The sequence below is a fragment of the Mastomys coucha genome, unplaced genomic scaffold (assembly GCF_008632895.1).
Source record: "Mastomys coucha isolate ucsf_1 unplaced genomic scaffold, UCSF_Mcou_1 pScaffold14, whole genome shotgun sequence".
Classification (NCBI taxonomy): domain Eukaryota; kingdom Metazoa; phylum Chordata; class Mammalia; order Rodentia; family Muridae; genus Mastomys; species Mastomys coucha.
Window position 1 is genome coordinate 60,326,363 of NW_022196896.1, and position 23,635 is coordinate 60,349,997.

At 38.1% G+C, this 23,635-nt stretch overlaps 1 protein-coding gene across 5 annotated transcripts in view; it reads left to right on the top strand.

Moving 5' to 3' along the window:
• Khdrbs2 (KH RNA binding domain containing, signal transduction associated 2) overlaps positions 1-23,635 on the top strand; it is a 505,791-nt gene that overhangs the window by 288,582 nt on the left and 193,574 nt on the right. For all 5 annotated transcript variants that reach the window (XR_004117844.1, XR_004117845.1, XR_004117846.1 and 2 more), the window contains 2 exons: positions 11,176-11,303; positions 15,983-16,184. Coding sequence is in view for 2 of the 5 variants with exons in the window: in XM_031367080.1 (XP_031222940.1) it covers positions 11,176-11,303; positions 15,983-16,184 (330 nt within the window). In the remaining 3 variants the exon portion in view is untranslated. The remainder of the gene's footprint in view (positions 1-11,175; positions 11,304-15,982; positions 16,185-23,635) is intronic.

The window sequence follows — 23,635 nt, forward strand, 5'->3', positions numbered from 1 at the left end:
ATTTTTAGATTCTGGATGCTTTTGCTCATTTCCTTCACCTGTTTGATTGTGTTTTCCTGTAGTTCTTTGAGGGATTTTTGTGTTGTTTCCTCTTTAAGAGCCTCTAGCTCTTTACCTGTGTTCTCCTGTATTTCTTTGAGGGTGCTATTTATGTCTTTCTTAAAGTCCTGTATCATCATCATGATAAGTGATTTTAGATCTGAATCTTACTTTTCTGGTGTGATGGTGTGTCCAGGACTTGCTATGGTGGGAAAATTGTGTACTGATGATGGCAAGTAACCTCTGTTTGTGTTGTTTATTTTCTTAGGCTTGCCCCACATCATTTAGTTCTCTCTAGTGCTACCTGCCCTTGCTAAATCTGACTGGAGCCTGTCCTTTTTGTGATCCTGGTTGTGTCAGAACTCCTCAGAGTCAAGCTGTTTCTGTTATCCTCTGATTCTGGGATCCTGTGATCCCTGCCTTGTTAGAGCACTAGGGAGTGCAGCAGCTTCCTCTGGGTGTTGTGGTACTGGCTGTGGAGCCTAGGCCCAAGGTCTGCTCAGGACACCAGTCCAGAGAGACTGGAAGGAACCCGAACCACTCTGCTGGTGGAGTTCCTGTGTGCCTGGTCCCACTGGTTCCAGTTACTCCCGGTTTTGGGACAGATGTTGGGTCCTCCTCACCTCTGATCCTGAGAGTGTCAGAGTGCCTGGGAGTGGAGCTTCCTCTGGGTGTTGTGGGACTGATTGCAGAGCTTGTGCCCAAGGTCCTCTCAGGACATCAGCCCAGAGAGACCAGCGGCTGCATTTTCTATAATGAAGTAAGCATCCACTCCAGAGGACAGTCAAGGAACCTAGCTAGTCTTTCCTCTGACTCTAGATATGGCTCGCATACAGTGTTCTAGCTCAGGCAAAACTCAGAGAGGAATAGTCAATGCACTAGCCTCTATATCTCTGAATAGAAATAAGAGTTCTCTACTTGGTAGAGATTTCGTAGTTCTACTTGGTGGAAATGTGGCAAGCTACAACCTCATGACTGATGGAAAAATTCAGCTGTAAAGTTTGAAACAAATAGCCCATCCATGTGTTTTCCCACTCCATTGTTTACTTTTGAGACTGTATTTTATTTGCATTTTCCCTTTTTTTTTCCCTCCTTACAAATACTCCTGTATATCCCTCCCAACTCAGCCAATTCATAGCCTCTTTCACTAGTGATTATTGCATGGATATACATATAAGTATATGCATATATGTTCCCATGTATAACCTGTTCATAGACATGGCTGAGGATTTGAGTTAAAGCATGCCTTGATCTTGTCATTGTGAACTGAATCAACTCTGTTTTCAAAGTGGTAGATTTCTTGTGTGATTGATTGTAAGCATGCTGTAATCTCAGGTAAAGCTTCTTCAGTCTCCAAAGGTCAATAGATACTACCTGTTTTATGGCTCTATGGGAATTGGATACCCAGAAAATATTAAAAAGAATGCCTCCCGCATAGTAAATATTTTATAAATGTTCCATGTGGTGCTATTGCACATAAATACACTTTTATTACATTATAGCCCCACAGATTTTATTTTTAACCTTTTGTTTGATATATTAATTTGATTTTTTATTTCTGTTGTGTTTATGTGTGCATATGTATACCATTTGCATTCCTTATGACTGCAGAGGTCAGAAGAAGGAGCCAGATCCTGTCAAGTGAGAGTTAGGGCTGGTTGAGTACTGCCAGGTGGGTGTTAAGAACTGAACTCAGAGCCTCTGTAAGAGCAACAAGTACCTTTACTTGCTCAGCCATCTCTCTTCCCTCAAAGGATACAAATTTCTTAATAAAGGTATCAGTTTCATCTATATAAATTTGAGAGAGCTGTTGTTTATTCATATTGCATTTACTCACTAAAATTTTGTGAGTTACTATTTCTCAACATCACCATAGGAATAATCTCAATCATCTTTCTTTAAAAATATATATATATTGAAAATATGACATTATGTGGATTAAATAATGACTAATTATACCTGTAAAACAGATAGTCTCTTTAACATTTATTTTGATATTTATTAGGTTTTAATGACCCTTTACTAGCAAGTAATAATTTTTTGGAATTTGGATTCAAGACTACTTAAGATATGAGTTTTTTTTTTAACCATGCATGAAAGATAATTACTTAAGTAGACTAACATAAAAATGATTTAAGGTTTGTTTTTGTTTTCTTGGCACTGTAAAATGAGGTCTCTCTGTGTAGTCCAGCTAGCTTGAATTTCTCTTCTTACATCTCAGTCTTCTGAGAGATGAGAACAAAGACATGCAGTGCCATGCCTACTTGTAATTATGAACTATTTTTATTATATACTTTCTTTATTTACATTTCAAATTTTATTCCATTTCCCCTCCGAAAACTCCTTATTTCATTCCCCCTCCGCATCCTCACTAACCCACCCACTCCTGCTCCCCTGTGCTTGGATTCCCCTACTCTGGGGCATTTAGCCTTCATCAGACCAAGGGCCTCCTCTTCTTTTGTTGATGTCCCGAAAGGCCATCCTCTACTGCAGCTGGAGCCATGAGTCCCACCATGTGTACTCTTTGGTTGGTGGTTTAGACCCTGGGAGCTCTGGGAGTACTTGTTGGTTCATATTGTTGTTCTTCCTATGGGGCTGCAAACCCCTTAGGTCCTTTCTCTAGCTCCTTCATTGGGGACCCTGTGCTCAGTCCAATGGATGGCTGTGAGCATCCACTTCTGTATTTGTCAGGCACTGGAAGAGCCTCTCAGGAGATAATCCATGCCTCTATTATGCCCTTACCTCTGATTCATCCCATTCGTTTCTGAGTCTTCTACACAGTTATCAATATGGAACTAAGGAGAATGGTGTAGTTCAAATAAGTAGAGACTGCTAGATACAGAGCAACACCATTTTCCTTGGTTTGGTTTATTTCTGTGTCTGCCTTTACTTGCCGTGTTCCCAGGGAGTTCTGAAGCTCCTCTAGGCCGTCTGAGGCTAAAGAGACAGACCGCAGCACACTGGCCCACTCTGGTCATAGGAAAACGTCTGTCCTACTAACTTTTGAAATTTATTGAGATTTTCTAGTGATGCCTTTTACAAGTTGGTCAGAACTCCTCTCTACTTATTTTTCTATGACATTTCTCTTCCTGTTTCAATACTAGAAATTTTTGTCAAATACTTTTTTCCACTTAATATTCTTAGTTTGTTGTATTATAAATTGTGGTTTCTTTTAAAAAAATTATTTCTTCTCATAAACTAATTTTAAAACCATTTTATCGATTTTAAAAACCATTCATCGGTTCCAATTTTCTGAAAATTTATAATGTTTCTTTTTTAAGTTCAATATTAAGACATTTGAACATATATTTTTACTTTGCTGTAAAGTTTTTTAATACTGTAATGTGACATATTTTCTAGTCATGCATCATATTAAGTGTCTGTTTTTTACATATTTTTCAATGACTTCATTAGTTTTGTTTTACAAGTGGCTAAGACACTTCATCTAAGTTTTTAATTTAGCATAGTTACTTAAAACCTTCCTATATGATATTTTAATTTGTATGAGCAGATAATATCAATTTTTATATTGCACATATTATATTCATGACTTTTATTTATTTTGTGTATTTATTACCTCAGATGTTTATTTAAATAGCTTTCTATTTCTATGGCCTCGATCTTATACCATTTATGCTAGGTTGGCTAATATAGTACAATTTCATTTTGTATTGTTTTTCAATTTATTCTATGTTTTAATCTGTAGAATTTCTATCACAACACTTTGTAATTATATGAAATATCATTTATAATTGCTGTCTTAATTGCCTTACAGCCAAAGCCAACATTTGTATCAGTTTTTAGACAGTTTAAATTCACTAAGAATTTGTTTGTCTCTTTTCTTTGTTGTGAATCATCCCTTGGTGTTTCTTTGCAGTAAAAAAAAATTATGTAATATAATGCATTCAAGTTGGAAAAATGGCTTTATGAGCCAGCTGATTTACAGGAATAATTTTGACATCAGAGTTTTGTCTAATAACATTGTGAGCTTAGATCTCATCAAACTCTGCATGGTCAATTTCCAACCTGCCCACAAATGACAAAACGATCATTTATTGCTCATTCTGTTATAATATGACCTACTCAAGCCCATGTGTTTTGTGCTAGCAATTGCAGTATTGTTTCTCTTGCTAGACCTTTTCTGACACTGTACAATATCTTTTGATTATGAAAACATATTCTCTGTTCACTTCATGTTGACTCCACTCTGTCTGTACAGACAATGTTTTTGCTAGATTGGTCAATGCCTGCATTCTTCATTTTCTTTCTAATTGTAAGAGATGACATACCCAAAGAGGTCTGCTTCCTACATCCTCGGAAATGTGCCAGTATATCAGAACAAGAATGAATTAAAAACTGAATAGTGGTAGAAAATGTGAGGCATTTAAAATACGTTCCCCAATGCATGAGTGCCCTTGTATTCCTCATTTAATTCCTGATGCTGTGCATGTGGGTGTCAATTCTTTATCCTTCATTGAGGTGCAGTCGTAAGATGCATTGGATTTACTTGTGATGCACTTTAGACTGCTTGGGAGTCAGCAGTTCCTATGAAGGAAGCTTTATTAGTATCCTATCTGTGATATTTAGCTAAGAAATATCTATCTACCTCTAGATTTACATGTGCATGAGCATCTATGTAGCTCTTTCTAATTGGCTATTACTTAATAACAAACACTAAATCCTACAGTCTGTCTTTCCATGGCTTATTCGCTTCATTTTACTTACTATGAACATTCTCTTGTCTACATGTACCAGTTTTCCCATTCTTCATGGATAACATCATAGTTGTTTAAAAAATTCTGATGCTCATGAATAAAGGCATTTTCAAATCTGCTTGTGTAGGTTAATGTGTGACTTCAAGTCTTTGACTCACTTCCAAGAGGTCAAATATATATACATATATGTATGTACATATATGTATATATATGAATATATTGAAAGTTTCCTAAATTTATAAAAACTAACTACTTTTAAAATGATTTAGCATAATAATGAGTCATTTTGAGAGAGCTAGTTCCCTTCCCTTCCTTCAGAGGCTTAACATCAGCTATGGAAATATCAGTAACTTAAAGACTGTAAGGAGTGGTATTTATCTGAGTTGATAAAGTCTTGCCGGGCATGAACAGATCCCGAGTATATCATAAACCAGGCATATCAGGCATGGTAGCATACCCTTAAGCTCAGCACTAGGGAGGTAGAGGATAGAAGATCAGAAATATTCTCTCTTCCTAGACTAGATTGGAAATTTGAAGCTAGAATGTGATACACAATCACTGGTATTAATATAATATTTAGAAGACGGTTTGCCAACATAACAATTTAGCAAAACAGCACCTGTAGCTTACGCCACCCAGGGAGCATCACCTCACAGACATAGGTTTTTGCCATGTTTGCAGTATCAGTCATAAATTCTGTCCTATGAAGCAGGCTTCAAATACACTCAGAGTGGTTGGTTAGTCAACATTTTATAAATATCTGTGAACTCTGAAACTGAAGTATAAACTTCAAAACTTCAAAAATGCAGACATTAAGGAAAGTTTGCATTTTTGAAGTTTTGAAGTTTATACTTCCTTAATGATGGAATTTTTAATGAATATGCCAAGAACATTTAATAAACAAGCTTATAGTGACTTTACTTTAATAAACGGAGCTTGATATTTGTAGCAGCTCAAATTTAACATCTATAGTAAAGGAATATTTTTCTAGTATCTTAAATCTATCTTGAGGTGGTAACTGATTTTCTAGACTAGCCTAAGTTAAAATCTTACAATGAATATTTTTCCTTGTTATTTGCTTCACATATCTTTACAGTAAGAACTTATGTCAGTAGCTAATGTTTTATAAAGAAAATAAAAACCAAAGAAAATCAGACATTACAATAATTCTACATAATATATGCATTCAATCTATTTTATTATCATCACAATTGGTCATAAGTTTTGAATAGTTTATAATGAGATTTTATTTATTTATTTATTTATTTATTTATTGGTTTTTTTCGAGACAGGATTTCTCTGTGTAGCCCTGTCTGTCCTGGTACTCAGTCTGTAGACCAGGAAGGCCTCGAACTCAGAAATCCGCCTGCCTCTGCCTCCCAAGTGCTGGGATTAAAGGCATGTACCACTACTGCCCAGCTATAATGAGATTTTAATAACAGGAACAAAATAAAAGGCATTTGAAATCAGAAGTTGCCGTCAATAACAATTTAAGACTCAAAGTCAAAGTAATTTTGAATTTCTGATATTCAATTGTCTTTGATGAATACCAGTATAGCAGTTTTATATGAACTTTACACAAAGTCATTCATTGGGCAGATTCTTAATAAATTCTTATTTGCCCTTATTTGATTTTATTTTGCTAATGGGCTTCCTGACTTTTACTAAGTAAAGCTCACTCTGTGCTGGCTCAGCAAAGCTGCCTCATTCTTTGTTTTATAACATAGTATCTACTAAAGTTCACGTTTTCTCGGTTTTGTTTGTTTGTTTTTAAGTTTCCCATCCATTCCACCTCAGTTATAAGTATGATATGGGCTCAGAGCACATATTTCCCTTTTATGTAGTTTTTACTTTGATAAGACAGGATGGTCTTTAACTCATATGTCTTAGTTTTCAGGTTCCAGAATTGCAGGCATGTGCACCACATTCAGTTCCACCTTCCTGCTCATTCCTACAATTTCTAAATATTGATATTTCTTCAGTCCTCTTTCTAACTCCCCCAAAGTACTGAAAACTACATTTCTTTTTTTTAACATTTATGTATTTATTTGCTTAATGTGTGTGTATATATGTGTGTGTATATGTGTGTGAGTGTGTGTGTGTGAGAGTGTATGTGTGTGAGTGTGTGTGTGTGAGTGTGTGTGTATGTGTGTGAGTGTGTTTGTGAGTGTGTGCGTGTGTATGTATGTGTATATGTGTGGTGAGTGTGTGTGTGAATGTGTGAGTATGTGTGTGAGTGTGTGTGTGTATGTGTGTGTGAGTGTGTGTGGTGTGTGTGTGTGTGAATGTGTGTGAGTTTGTGTGTGTGAGTGTGTATGTGTGTGTGTGTGTGTGTGTGTGTCTATGATGTGTATGAAGTGTGCTGGCACCATGACAATCATAGAGAGGGAGAGGACATCATACAGGAGAAGATACACTGCTTTCTCCATGTAGATTTCCAGGTTAACTCATATTATCTGCCTGGGGATTAAGTGTCTTTATTCAGTGAGGCATCTCACCAGCTCGTTCCACAATTTTAAATGTGTGGCACCATGGCCTGTGGAGTCTTAATGGAGAGGATTTGGCAGTAAAACAGTCCCTGACTAAACCCCCAGGTTGCCGATTAACACCTGCCATTACCTGCCATTACCTGCCATCTAAATGTAAGTTAAATAATCTTCCCAATTTGTATTTTGGCAAAATGCCACCACAGCAGATGGAAAAGACTGTATGTAACTGGGAAATTATGCATATACATTTAATGTGCGGACTGTGCGCATTAGTCCTTTCGAGGAACATCAGAGCGTCCTTCTGCTCTGGTCTTTTTTTATGCTGGTTACACCATATGCCAGCACCGTGGGAGGGCCTTCTCTGAGAGGCAAAGAGGAGCACACACATTTCATGGAAATTGTTTCACAAAGTTACCTTATTTGAAGGAAATAACAGATGAAATGTATTGTGAGCGTATATGTTATTTCAAAAAATGAAAAATGCAAAACATTTTAGAAATTAGAGGAAAAAAAATGGAACTGTGTTATGCAACTTTAAAGTGTTAGATGTCCATATACTTTTCTCATATCTCACCACATAAGAAGCAACCTATGTACTACTGTCATCGTTCTTCTGTCCTAACCAAATTGTTCTATTTTCTGTCTTCAACAGTTCTCATGCTTGCCAACCTCCATGACTCTCTCCTACTTTCTCATTAAGTGATGCATTAAACGAGTTGCATTTTTGGCTTTAAATTCAAAGTGTTGTATTTTTATTTATCCGTAATGAGGCTAATATTCAACCTATCTATCACCATTTTGAATTAGGAGAATGACATTGATGTTAGTGGACACAGTATAGTGCATGTTGAATGGAAGAACCTCCAATACGAATGAGTTTGCCAAAGCTCTCGGTTCCATGATCTTACAAACTTAATGTTTTCAGAATTCTATATTTCTACTTTGGTCCTTGAAAAAGTGAAGGCAAAAGGTGATTAAACATGGAAGGATTTTATCAGAGAAAATGCTCTTTTGACAATATCAAAATAATTGTGAGAAATAAGGACTCTTATTTATTGAAACCAAGGAAAGGGGAGTGTGAATTTCTGGGGTTCTCTGATTTAATGAAGTTAAGAGCAATACTTCAATTCAGCAATACCATATATGAGTCCTCATAACACAGGAATCCAGCATCTGCTGGAATGGACTTATTTTAACATCCAGAGCTGAGAGAAGCTCTTGGTAACATGGCCTGGGGGATGTAGTATTTCACAACGGCAGTAGCAACTGCAGTTCTTGGTCAGTTAAACTTGAAATTACTTGACTCTATTCTCTTGGTCACCATAAACCAAGACAGTGACTAATCTCTTAAAAGGGAACATTTCTAGATAAATCCTTAAGGAACTCAGGTGTACATTGTCAATAGTAATTTTACTTACATAAAAAGTTCTTCAAATATTCAGCTTTCCAACATGGCTATTCCTTCCAGATCATTAGATTTCTCCAGAGAAGCAAAGTGACAATGTCATGGAATTAGTAAATGTACACTTTGATCAAAGAGAGTCAGTAAGTAGCTCAAACTAATTTGATCCCTAGATATTTTATGCAGAGATGTTGAATTCCATCAGACAAAGCATGTGGCCCAAGAAAGAAATGGTAACATGTCAGACCAAGAACTCTCATGCAAAGAAGTGGATAGTGGCTATTTAAGCATGGCTCTGAAGCACAAGGCGTACATCCTACACTGATAAATTACCTGTGTTGTTAACAACTTTAGATCAGATCAACACAAGATTCTTAATGGCGTACCAGTTTATTTTCTTTTACCCTGAAAAAAAATAGATTTCTAAGGTGCGCTGCTGATGTTTCTGATCTCTAACAGTTTGACCAAGAGAGAAGAATGCTGAAGGGCCTCTGGGAATCTCAGAAAGGGCTGCAGAAGGGGCAGAGTGACTAGAATTTCTCCACATGTTTTCCTACTTTCCGGAAAAACTGAGCTAGACTTGCTCTCCTTGTGGCATAAGAGTTTCCAATGGCAAAAGGCTCAAATTCCAGTACATAAGCACTTTCCACTCACTTTGGTTACATTTGTAATTAGCTGAAAAGTTTCACACAAGCAAGGTCAGGTCAAGGTTACTACAACCTTCAAAGTCATGGATTCTGGACGTCCCGAACAAACCGAGGGCTGATTTATCATCTCTTTGCAGTGTGACAATGCCAGTCTATCTTTTCTTAATTCGTAAGGACTTTGGATAAATACAGATTTACCACAAAGAGAAGGCAGCAGATACAGCATTGTAATCAGCAATATTACATGGGAAGATTATGGGGTTCACGTTCCATTATGATGACTAGCTGTTTGGATTCAGTAGCAGGAGCATTGTTCTGCATTCGTGACTCCAGTAAAATAATAGACATGATTTTATATTTTCCCCTCCGGTTGACACTTGAACATAAAGAGTGAATGGCATACAACTCGTTAGAAGCTGTAGTTTACCCTTTACACCTCTTTTGTTGGCTGTAGTAAACCCACCATCACTATAATCAGGTGCTGAAGAGGATACAATTAAAGCAACATGTTGAAAATAAGAAAATAAATGCTTCAGCGTGGTTAGGCTTTTCAGTTGTAATCAAGATAGTTTCTGGAGCATGAGGTAAATCTGTGCATCAAGAATTCCCCAGCTCTTGCCGAGCAGAGATGTGTGGCTGACTGTCTTTCTTCATTGCACTTCAGTCAATACATACACACATTTTATACTGAGCTAAAAGGCCACTGTCTGCTGGTATGCTGGATCTTTATCGCAAGACTGGGCTCTATATGTAATCTCTGCTGGCTCAATTTCTACAAAAATTCTAAGGTTTAGGACTTAGACTCTCCATCTGTGTGTGTGTGTGTGTGTGTGTGTGTGTGTGTGTGTGTATGTGTGTGTGCGCGCACGCGCGCGCGCGTGTGTGTGTGTGTGTGTGTGTGTATTTATGTGTCTATATGTGCATGTTTGTGTGTATGTATATGGCTGTGTGTATATATCTGTATTTGTGTGTGGTGTGTGTATAGATATTAAATGGGGAAATAATTAATTATAAAGATAAGTGTTTCACCTGAGTCCCTGAGTCCCTGATTGTGACTGTCAAACTTGCTTTACATTGTGGCTCTCGATTTCCACAAATAAGGCACATAAGGAAGTTTCCAGTTTGAACAACATTGTAGACCAGACTTCTTTGGTGGGATTCCTGTGTCTGAGAGCCATCTGCTGCACATTGTTTTAACAAATTTAAGACAATCTCACCTGCTGTGTGTCTTAGGGCTTTCCCTGTTTGGGCTGTTAACCAAGAGCTATTTGAGTAGCAGTATAATCTACACATATTCATTGAAGTGCAGTATATTGATGTTGACAGTTGTAGCTAAGGTACCTTCCATGTATTGATACTTCAGGACTGCCTTTCTTCTTCAGATAAAACCTAAAATAGTATTTAAGATAATTACATCCAGTGTCTCGAAGAGCACTTTCTCAAGGAAAGAAGCAACTTCATGTTCTTTATACAATAAGAGGCTTGGAGAGATTTGCATGTTCTTTAGCATAATTTCAGGGTCAGACCAAAGAGATAGACAAAGCTGGGTTGTTTATCTTGTTCCACATTAGCCCAGATTGACCTAGAATTCAGGATGTTCTCCAGAAGTCCCTAGGCTACCTAGAAGCATCCCTTTTCCATCTCGGGCTCCTGAGTACTTGGATCAGAGCTTTGAGAGAAGGCACGGAACTAGACTCAGCTCTGTTGTCATGTTTTGAAATGCCCGTGACAGATTTGGAGGGTCTCTCACATGTTAGACAAATGTTCTATCACTGAGTGGTATCCTCATCATTTTTCTTAATTTTTTGTGGTGTGTTTGTGTTTCAGCTCTAAGAACTCAATTTCTGATAGTAACTCATCTTGTTGTGTTTTTTATCTTCTAGGACTACAATGATGAAATCCGTCAAGAGCAACTCCGGGAGTTGTCTTACTTGAATGGCTCAGAAGAGTCTGGCCGGGGGCGAGGTATTAGAGGCAGAGGAATCAGAATAACTCCCACAGCTCCATCAAGGTACACGACTTCCAACTTTGAACGTATTACCAACAAATGAAGACAGCAGATGATGACCACAGGGCTCTGTTTTTCTGCTCTGTCATGATTCCAAAGAGAGCTAAACAGTTTCACCAACACTAACACCATATGCCAGTAAGATTGAGTGTTTATGTTGTGCACAAGACAAGAGGCTCTTCTACACTCGTGAGATGGTTATACACATTAACTCATCACATTTCTTTTTAAACTTGAGATAACTACGTTTACAAGTAAGGAACCAAGGAACAAAAATTTGCTGGGTCATGTGTAGTATTCCAGGCCCTTAATCCCAGAACTCGAGAGACTGAGAAAAGTGAAGTTCGGTGCCAGTCTGGTCAACATGATGAGCTGCAGGCCAGCCATGGAACTAGTTTCAAAAACAAAACAACAAAAGTTGGATAGAATATTAAAATATTACCTAAAAAAAATAAATACATTCTGACTCCAGAACTCATGATTTGAGCACTTAACAACTATCCTTAAAAGCTAAGGCAAGAACCAGAGAGGCTCTGTTCTCCTCTTCTGTCCCAAGGCTTAGGGAAGAGAGGTTATACAGTCCTTTATTTATTTTTAAAACCAAGAAAGTCTTTGAACAGTGAAAAAAGTACATTTTTAACTTATGGTGTACATAGTTCTTGAATGGATATAATATTTTCACATTGTTTTGGTTTTGTAGGTCTTTGTCTATTTTGAGGTTTTCACAGAAAACATCAGTTAGCATAAAATCAAACATGGATACATATTCTAATACCAAAGCCAGAAACAAAACAGAAGGAAGATAACTCAGACTAACATGCCTGAGCAAAATTCCATAGGCAGAATAGAAACGGCAGTAAGCCAGGCATTGTGGCAAATCTGCGGTCATAAGATTAAGTGCCTTCTGCCTTCCAAGGATGCTGAAGCTATCCCTCTATCTTGGATTTTCTTCTTATCATGTTCCTGCCACATGCCCAATAGCTCTGCTCCATCTTACTGCTGCCATAGGTTTTGGGAGCCCCTACACTTTGTCGACACTTCTGTGAAAGGTGTGAACACTGTGAGTCTTCATATTTCTGGCCTGGAACTTATAAACTGGGAGCCAAAATAAAACTTTTTTTCTGTTTAAATGTTACATCTAACAAAGTTACATCTAATACACACACACACACACACACACACACACACACACACACACACACCTCACAGCTCTCTTACACATAGACTGTTTAATTCATTGAGTTCCTTCTCTATATAGCTGACTCATATATTTTGAAAGGATATAACCTAAAATAATATCTCATCTGTCACATAGAAATCATTTTAAGACTTGCTAATTTATTCTGCAAGTTTAATTAATGCCCCAAACATTTCAATCTTTATGAATATACCACAATTTTTACATTTAATATTTTAAAACCTTGTTCACTTATCAGAAAAATCTTATATTTCCAAATGGAATACTAAGCAGTGAACCATGTGTAGATCATTGTGGAAATTCTGGGGTAATAATTCTAACAAAGAAAATACCACAGGAATCTCTAGAGCCTCTTTTCATATTTCATTTCAAAAATAAAATCTAATTGTGGCAATACCTTTTCAGGGTCATTTGCTCATTGATATATGCTTCCCTGACCAGATACAACACTTTTTATGAGGACATTCTTTTATAAAAATTTGCATTTCTAACCTGATGTTGTTAGATTCTTAAGCAGCATTCTTGTGAGTCATCTTAATAGGCTAATCACTTCTGTGGTTCAGAAATGTAATTTTTTTAACAGTTATACCAGCTTAATAGGAATACCTTAACCACATATTTGGTACAACAAATGAAGCCACACATTTCTTCTGTATTCTTTCATATTGTAGCTCCTTAAAATAATTCATATGTCTTACTATGAAATCTTAAAAGCATATAATAATAATAGATTTTGCCCTGTTATTAGCAAACGGAATTGGGACTTCAGGGGGGATGTGTTTCTTTTGGCTCGGATTATTTGCCAAATTTGAATAGACTACCTTTGGCAAATATTCTTTTCTAAAGTTCTTAATTGGATAAATAATGTAGCACTATCATCATTAAGAACAGATTTTGAAAAATAATGTGGACAACATTATGCAACTACCATGACAGAACTAATGGAGTATTAAAAGGGAGGCATAACCATATCTCATTTTCAGAAAGGATCTCACACATTGCTGTGATGATAAGAAATAGAGCCATTGATTGGATCCAGAGACAATAAGTAGAGAAAGAAACTAAATATTGGCTAGGGAGACAATCGAGGCAAACCTATTACCCAAGGCTGGAAATGAACAGTACCTGAAATACAGAGAGACAGAGTGGAGAAAAGAATAAAAGTCCAAAGAAACATTTTCCAGATAGAAGTTCAGGGAAGTCTTAAATATAACTCAGGAGGCACAGGGTCATGGGAGCTATAAGAGAAAATTGGTAGGCTGAGAGCTTGGTGGGCTTAGCCAAGAGTCTTTTCCCAGTGCTGAAACAAGAGCTAAAGAGAAGACAGTCGGTTCAGAAATGAACAGGTAGTAAAGATTAAATGCAGAAAATGTTCTTTGAAGAAGTCAGAAACTAAAAGAATCCTACACTGGGGATTTAGCCCTGGACAGGATCCTAAAATAGATGACGGATGTTGCAAGTTGCCCGGGAGAAGGCAATAGTGTTAATATCACCAGGAATGGACTGAGCATATAAGTAAGAGTGAGATGGGCACTGGGTGAGACTTGCTACAGCTGGGACTGAAAGTCAGTTGAAAAAGAAATATGATGAAAAATTAGAATTTTCAATATGAGCATGACTCCATTGCAGAGCAAAAACATTATATAGATTCAGAAGTCTAGATAGCATCTATTAGGAACAATTATGATTTTGGGTGTAGGCAACTAAAAGGTTTACCCACCGTTATTCACGGATGTAGCCAGCACTTGTAATTTATGATCAACATGTGGACAGTTGATAGCATTAAAATACTAAGCTCAGCAGTAATTATTACTGCCTTTGTCAGATCTGGGAGTATGTGAATTGTGAGAAACAGGCTTCTGGAGCCTGTGTGAGTTATCTGTCTCATTGTTATGAATAAATTCTTGACATGAAGCATCTTAACTGAGGAAAGAAAGGCTTATTTTGGTTCATATTTTGAAGAGAATGTAGTCCATAATGTTTGGAAAGGCACAGTGGATAGCGGCTCATACCAAGTGAACCTGCGACTGGAACAGCTTAGATCCAACTGCTTCAGCAATGGATAGGACCTCAAAACCTGTCTACAGAGAGCTAATTCCTCCAGTAAGACCCATCCCCCATCCTACAGATTCTACAACCTCCCAAAACATCACAATGAGTTGGATACTGCATGTTCAAACATCTCAAATGCAAATGACAGCTCACAGGCTCAGGGAAGGTGAATTGCACTTAACAGATGTCTTTATGTTATCATGATAACAAAATCTTGTCTTCCCAGCCATTGTGCTCAAAGCTGGTACCATATCTTTGGATCCTTTATGTTCTCTGATCGAGGCTACTGTCTTGTATATTTAGTTCTTATGAAATTATCTACACTTAGCTGGTAAGCTAAGAATTTTAAAAAGCTCTGCTAGTACTCTTATTCTTCATTCCTAAAGCTCATTTTCTCTCGGGAAGAAAGAGCCAGTTTGATGGCTATTCAAAGCCGAAAGTGTAACCTACGCCTCCATGCAAAGGCACAGGCAAACACTGTGATTGTTCATATGCCAAAGATCATCATTTTCCTGAAAGCTTTAGTGGCCCCGCTGATAGCAGTGCTTTCAAGAGGCCAACTTTCAGACATAATACACAGTGAAACAGCCATGTATTTGCCCACAGACTACAGATAAACATCCTTTGTAAAGGTTTTAGGATGTTACAAAAAATGGCTGCATCCTTTGATCTCATGCTTTTGTTCAGATTGCTTTTGTGTTAAGTCTGTGGTACGGAACATTCAATCAGCCTTCTCATTGTTGAGCACTAATTCCACAACCCTTGAGTTATCATGTAAAAATACGTCAGTGACTGCTCCAGCTCACACGGTGAAGGCATACCGCATGCTGATAAATCAGGACTGTGAAGCCTTAGCTCCTGTAACTATACAATGTCATCATTCTGGTCAGAATAGCACATTTTACTAAGATGGGTTTTTGTTTTGTTTGTTTTCTTTTTTTCTTTTTTGAAAATATGACCACACTAAAGATCACTGACAATAAACCCAAGCATGTAAGAATCCCCACACGCAGGCGCACACGCATGCACGAGTGCACACACACAAACACACACACACACACACACACACACACACATGCACGCACGCACTTGGTCTCACAGTAGCCAACATGGCATATCTCAGACAATATGCTGGTTTGTTTTTCTAAGTTTGGAATACAAGCAAGTAGACTTTTTTCTGTTTCCATGTTTTTTCCTTTTCAAATTACATATTAAAAAATATCAAAATACATTGCATAAAACACACTGATTGCATGGTTTTCATTGGAACTAAGTCATAATATTTAAAGAAATGTATTTTAATATGACTCAAACCACTTTACGAATTATATATCTCTCAGAAAGAGAGACTGATTTGTGTGAAGGCAGTGAGCTGAGGAAGTCCTTTCTTGTCTGCATGTCACCTCACCTGCATGTCACCTATTTCTTCCAGGGGCCGTGGGGGTGCTGTTCCGCCACCACCACCACCACCAGGACGAGGTGTTCTTACCCCTCGGGGGACTACTGTGACCCGCGGAGCTCTTCCAGTGCCCCCAATAGCAAGAGGTGTCCCGACCCCTCGAGCCAGGGGGACGGCAGCAGTACCAGGATACAGAGCACCCCCACCCCCAGCTCATGAGGCTTATGAAGAATATGTAAGTACCCCAAAGAAATCAGCAGCGAGGAAGGGTTAAATTTACCAACTCAGAAGGTAAACTCCATTCTGTGAATGTAGAATGTAATTTTAATTGCAGAATACTAATGTCATTTACAGCAGAAGTTAGGCCAAGAATTTACACTCTGAGAATACTCTGAAAAAATCTCCCATGCATGGATCTCATCGATGCTGTGCATGTGACAACACTAACTTGTATGTGAAGAATCAAACTTTGCTGAAATATCTTTAAAAAGTTCGATCAGCTTTCAAATTGAAAATAATTACAAATTATTATAAGCAGGATATGAATCCTCATAAGATCAGAGAATTCACTTGGAACCTAATAAACCTGAGAGGGGGAAAGCTGATAAAGACACAAAACATGCTGCTAGCCTCCCATTGCCATGACTGTCTTTTTCATTCACCATTTGGAAGATAGGCGATTGGCATCCTCAACTAAAATGAATCGAGTAAACAGGAAATGTACTTCTAAGTACCCTCCCCCCATCCCACTCTGTCTCCAGTATTTTATCCTGGGGGCCGGGATGAAGACAGAACTTGTCAGTGTCCACTCCACCACCTTAAAAAGTCCCAGTGCAACAAAAGTTCCACTGCACTAGAGTTCCTCCTGAGGCACACATTTCTATATGGGGCTCATTTATAGCTCCCATGATAAGGAGTTACTGTCAGGAAGGAGCATGGGTAACCCAAAAGCAGCCACAGTGGGAAGTCTTCATCCAGCCTGGATCATGGTTTCCTTGTAGCTGCATTAAGGAGAATCCCCTTTCCCCAAGTCCTCTCCAGTCTGTAATCAAACCGGTCTTCCAACTGGCTACAAGAGTGACTGGATATTCAGGTGAGCTTCCAAGGACCCTTGTTCCTCTTCCTTATATGAGAGAATGTCACCATTTAAAACAAGCCCCGCTGGCTTATCATTCACAAGCAAACACAGCTGGTATCATGAACATAGCAATTATCCATTAGAATGAGTAGGGTAGGCAGGGCAGAGATCCAGGGTGTGAGGGGCAGAGAACCAGGGTGGGAGTGGAAAGGTGGTTCCATTTAAGATCGTGCTGACTGAAGGTGTTCAGCCCTCAGGAGTCATGGCATTGCTCCATAGATACGGTGTGCACTCTGACAACGAATATTCCTAAACACTTATAGGCATCTGTAAGTGTTGTACGTATTGAGTAATTATAGGACTGTATGTATTGAGTAAACGCAAACTGCCACATAAAGTGACATTCTGCTTTTCTTAATACCTTTCAACTCTGGTCTTATTTAATCTATAGATGTTTATCTTTTTGTGAATTAACCAGGCATGATTGATTTTAAATAGCCAATAACCATTTGACCTTGTGCTACTAAAATATAAAGTTGGCATTGTGGGACTGTTCTGTGCGGAAGGTCACAAATCTAAAAAACCATATGACATTAGATCTCAGAAATAGTTGGACCAAGGAGCTAGGAAACTGGCAGCAATCTTTGTCCTGCCTCATCTTTGTTTTCTATGGAGAAACCCTAGTTTTTAGAGGGAAGACAATATCCGCTTGGCAGGCATCCCAAGATTTCTACAATAGCACAGCATGGTTACCAGGAAAGGCTGCGTATACACAGGTTTTTTTTTTTTAATCTCTTAAATTATATGAAAACCTATCATTGACCATATTTTAATTTTTTGTTGTTGTTAAAAACTAATTGAGTGAGTGCATACAAGTTTCAAGTGGGTCTGCTAAGCCTCTAGTGGCAATCTGTAGAGCCAAACAGGATGGGATTATATGCAGGGATGCTGCTCTGGGCTGTACTTTGAAACTATTGATTCCTCTGTAAAAGGTAAGAAAAACAAAAGTTTAAGTGTCTCAATAACAAAATAATAACATCATGCTGAGTTGATGGTGGAAGTCTCAAAGGAGTTCTTAACTCTCAGATAAAAATTCTCAGAAAAAAAAGGTTCCCTTTATTATAAATCACAGTATGAGCCAACTCCCTCCTTACACACCTTCTCCCGCTGAGCCCCAGGATTAAGTTTCTAGGCACACAGAATTCATGTAGGTAATCAAATCCACTCCAAGCAGCTGGCCTGACAAGAAAGCACTTACAGTAATTGAGACTGCTGTTTTAAGATCATCATCAGTGTTAGCTAAATCTAATATATATATGGGGTTTCTTACATATCTTGTGTTTAAATATTTTTAAGCTTCTTGTTGTTTAACTTCTTCAGAGTGGAATACATCCACGATTTTCAAATCCATCAGCCTAACTGCGGTAAATTAGGAAAATTAAAAATTGTATTTTAGCAAAAACTCATATAGAATAGAATAGTAATGTCATCCGATCTACTGTCAACCCATTGGAAGAAGTGAAATGAAACTTGTGAACATACAGCTGGCTCCAATCATGGCATATTAAGTCATGCAGGCTGATGCAGATGCCACGAATGAGTTATTAATTTCACTGCATTACTGGAGAAGGAAACAGAAGCTTAGAATTGGTTGTTTTCAGTCTCCAGTGGCTCTGCTATCTATTGCTGCAGCATTGCTCTTTCTCTCAGTAAGGAGCACAGCAGAATCCCCCCTAGCACAAGCTCACAGAGAACAGGCGCCTGCGCAGACTCAGACTGCCTGCCTGCCTGCACTTCATCTTCAGCCAGGTGGTGACTCAATGTCCCGGTCAATATTCAACACATCTTCCCTTTCCCTCATGAATTCCTCCAACCTCAGAGAACTGGCTGGACACCCCCCAGACAACCAGTGCTAGAAATATTCCACCCACAGAGTTTGGAAACACTGCAAGTGAAAATTGTACCATTCTGGGAGAGATGGTGTTGGTCCAATAATCGCCATCGTCTATGGGCTTGCCGTGCAGGGCTCTCTTCTTACTCTCTCAATTATTAGAAGTCATTATACCTTATTTTTCCCACTTACAAGATTTTACATATTCCTAAGGCAGAAAATACTTCTTAAATTTATCTTTCAAGTTCTAGGTAAACTGCTCGGTAGCAACACTAGCATTAACCTACTTATTACATTTTTAGAAATGTTATAAACATATATGTTTTTAAAGCACATATGCAAATATTATTAATGTTGAAGTAATAACAATACAGAATAACATAAAATGTCTGTCTAACTAACACTGCCCTTATTCCAAGACAAGGCATTGCCATTCATAGCTATGGGTGTTTGACAATGTTTCTAAGGTGGGGATAAATGGGCAAGCTATTGAGAAGCAGAGGGAAGACAATCGCCAGGGACATGGAGGGGGAAAAGCCGGGGAAAGGATCTTCATGGTAGATATAGAGAATCCAAGAGAGCAAGTAGGTGAGACAGCCCATTAGACAAAGCAGTGGAAATGGGACAGGAGAGTAGGAACAGAGGCAGGCTTTGTAACTCAGTGATTAAAAAAAATAGGAAGGAAGGAAGGAAGGAAGGAAGGAAGGAAGGAAGGAAGGAAGGAAGGAAGGAAGGAAGGAAGGAGACAAAAAGAAAAAGAAAAAGAAAGAAAGAAAGAAAGAGAAAGAAAGAAAGAAGGAAAAAAAGAAAGAAAGAAGGAAGGAAAGAAAGAAAGAGAGAAACAAATCTACCTGCAGGTTTCAGAAAAGATAAACTAGTGTTTGTGAGAAAATTATGATTTTTTAAATAGTTTTGGAAGAGTAGAAAAGAGAACAAAGCCAACAAAAATTTAGAATTCACCTTTTCAGGATAGAAAGTTAGAGCTATAATTCACCCCCATTGGACTCCCAGCTATGTGAGTGTTAAAAATAATAGGCACTATTATTTAAATTATTTGAGAAAAGATATTTCCCAAAGTTTTAGTCACTTATTCACCAAAGTCAATTTTGTCTACACCCTTCTCAGATGAATATCTATACCTTTCATTATTTTGTGTCTTTGAGTTTTGATTTCAATATGTATGAAAAATTCTAAATATAATAACTTCTTTTTAAAAAAAGGAAAGAAAGAAAAAAGAACCAACGAAGAAAATTTGGGGAGCCTTGCTGAGACATGACCTGGGCTGTGAGGTTAGGATGGGATATAGTTAACATGGCAAAAGAAAGCTGAAGATTACAACACAGATCCAGGAAGCCAGTAGATGTGTGTGTGTGTGTGTGTGTGTGTGTGTGTGTGTGTGTGTGTGTGCGTGTGCGTGTGCGTGTGCGTGTGTGTATGTGTGTGTGTGCAGCAGCAAGAAAATGAAACAGTTCTCACAAATCATGTGCTTTTTGTGTATGGAGAATCAGGGGTGTGGCTGTTTGGCTTCCTGAAATATTTCATTTGTGGGAGCTGGGTATCATTCTTGTTCTGATGTGGAAACCTGAGGACTGCTCTACCACTCCACCTGGTGTCCTGAGACAATATTCATGTGCAGGAATCTGCCTGCTTTTTGACTGAATGGCAATGCTGGCCCAGGAAGCATGTGTTTATATGAATCTCTCCTCTGAAAACTCTTCATATGATTCATCACAGATCTGAAAAAAGAGAGGTGCATGGAATCTGTAACAGAACCAGCAAGAATTTGTTAAGTACCCACATAAAATGATCAGTAATAAGATACCAATAATAACAAGTATTTTTCTGTAAGTGGCAATAGAAAAAGTCATCCTGTATTTTCTCTCCTCTATAGAGGCTATGCTTTGAACAAAAGCAGAAGGGTGTAGGGTGATAGCCCAGTGGTAGAGCACTCACTGCTCAAGGGTGTGAACCTGAGTGTGAATCTCTAGATCCCACATAAAGACATAAAGCTGAGTACATACTGCAAACATCTCCAGTCCCAGTGCTTCATGGCAGAAAAGGAAGCACAATCAAGAGATTCCCTGAAAGACAATGGGAGCAGCTGTTCCTCCAACAAGGTGTAAGGCAAGAACTCATACTCAAGACTACTTTCTCTCTTTCTCCCTCCCAATCTCTCTCTCTCTCTCTCTCTCTCTCTCTCTCTCTCTCTCTCTCTCTCTCTCTCTCTCTCTCTCTCTCTCTCTCTCTCTCATACAAACACACACACATACACACACACATGCACTCACACATGAATGTGAATGAAGAGGAAGAGATTTTAAAGAAGGAAACTAAGATTTTGCTTTGTGATATTATAATGTTTCTAGGTTTTAAACTTAAAATGCAGCTGGTTGTGATTTTTCAAACAAAACACTCTCATATTGATTTTATATCGATAGTCCTAAGTTTTTTTTTTTCTAATAGAATGGAAGCCTGTATCTTTTAAAGTCACACAAAAGCTGAATCTGTTCCTATTGAGATAAATCTATGCAACCTTTATAGAAAAACCTATTTGAAGACACGGGACAGGGAGAAGTTGTTTAAAGGAAACACTGCTTGTGCCTACAAGGTGCATCTGCAATTACTCAGAATGACATCAGCACTGTTGAAAAGCCACTGTTTATGGAAAGTGGTCCTTTTCATAATAATTTTGAGACAACTAAAGTAAAGATAAGGACTTCACGCTCTTTAAATGCCAGTAAAATCATACAATTCTACAAAAAACAAATACTTGTCATATGTACTTGCTTATATAAATACTCATAACACATATGCTGGTGGAGTTGAAACAAACAAACAAAAAGTCTCCTTAGGTTATGCCCAACATCCCAAGCTTTCCAAACACATAGGGCCATTTCATTTTTAAACCACTTCATATTTTCTCCAAAGGTTAATGTGCAGTCACCACAGACACATACCAAAGCACAAAAGCAAGCAGGAAGAGGAGATATTTAAAATTCAGGCCAATGCTACATGAGAAATTTTGACTTAGTATAATCAATCATGTTAACCTAATTTACACAACATGCATTCTGACAAATTTTGAGGGTTTCTCTTTTCATCTGTCTGCACTAAGCCTATCGGCATTCTGGCCCATCCTGTTATCCAATTCAGCCTCTGAGGTATCCTTCCAGTAACTATGAGAGAACTAGAAATTTCACTGATAAATCAATAGTCCTTAAGAGTTTCATAAATGAGCTCAAGTCGCCAACCTCCAGTCTCATGTGCACAGAGAACTTTTTGACAGGAGAGGGAAATCAGTATTAAATGATAATTGAAATCAATTCTTGTGCCATTTGTGGAAGGGAAGATTATGAGTCTGATCTATAATGCATTTTGAGGGCAGCCACATATGGTGGTTTCTGTGTTAATAGCCAAGAGCCTTCACCAAAAAACAGACTTTTATTAGAGCTTCTAGATTGGATATTTGTATTTCATTAGGCATTCTTGTTGAAGTTTCATGCTTTAGTCTCTTCTTATTAGAGACTAATTTACCAGCATTGCAGGATTTTGTTTGTTGAAATGTAACTAATATTTAAAATAGCCAAGTCATGCAAGTTAAATAGAATGTGTCACAAAGCTATGGGCTGGGCATCATATTACTGTGGTTCTGAGTTCAGTGATTCTGAGTTCAGAGAAAGTTAGTGGTGTTTAAGCTCAGGTATATGAATAACTTCCACAAATAATAAAAAAAAAAGAAACCTCATTCTTTAAATGGAACTCTTATCCTGTAACTTGAAATCTGAATGAGCCATCTTACTAATGTGTTAGATTTCAAGTCAGTTTTGAATAACTGAGGATACTTCTACTGGCAATGACACTCAGGATTGCATCCAAACCTCTACCTGAAAAATTGTAGTGATGATGAACATCTCTTATAACACAGTGAGAAAAATGAATTTTCTCTCTTTGTTCCTCTTTACAATGGCTGCTAGCTACTGCTACCTACTGGAAAATATTATGTCAAATGACTATAATATTAAAATCTTCTCCAGGCCCTCTTATGATCTTTTGAGGAATCTTCTGTGGACCAGGAGAGGAGGACAAGGAGAGGAAGATAAGGATGAGAATATTGGGCTGCAATCTGGAGTTTAGGAGCTTTATCATTTGTTTGAAAATTAAATTCTCACTCTATCTTATAGTACTACTACTAATATATTACATTAACAAAATTAATGTATTTGAGACAGTATTACTTCCATCTTGTGTTCATATTAATGACCTTAGAATTAAAAGTAAGTGAAAGTTTTTTTGGTTTGAGCTGCTCCCACAGGTGTTCTCACAGGCTCTGTATGTCACAAACATGTTCGTATTTTGGTCTTATTCATGGTAAGGCTGAAAACTATATCCAGCTAATGCTCAAACTTGAAATATCCACACAGTCTTATCTTGTTTTATGATTGATGCTAAATGTATGGCACTCTTTTGAAGGCTGCAGAGTCTTGAAAGGGAGTAGTGTCCTAAAGGGAGTAGATCACTAGGGCAGGCCTTCAAAGGCTATGCCTGCCTGTGGGGCCATCTCTCAGCTCTCTATCTCGGTCTCTGCCATGTGTACAACACTGTAACAGGCTCCTCAATTAAGGTCTGAGCTGCTCTAGTTACCATAGTTCCCTGAAGGAAGCCGGCCCACAGCTTCACTTCATCCCGTGGGAGCTCCACGAACGGGAACTCGAAGTCC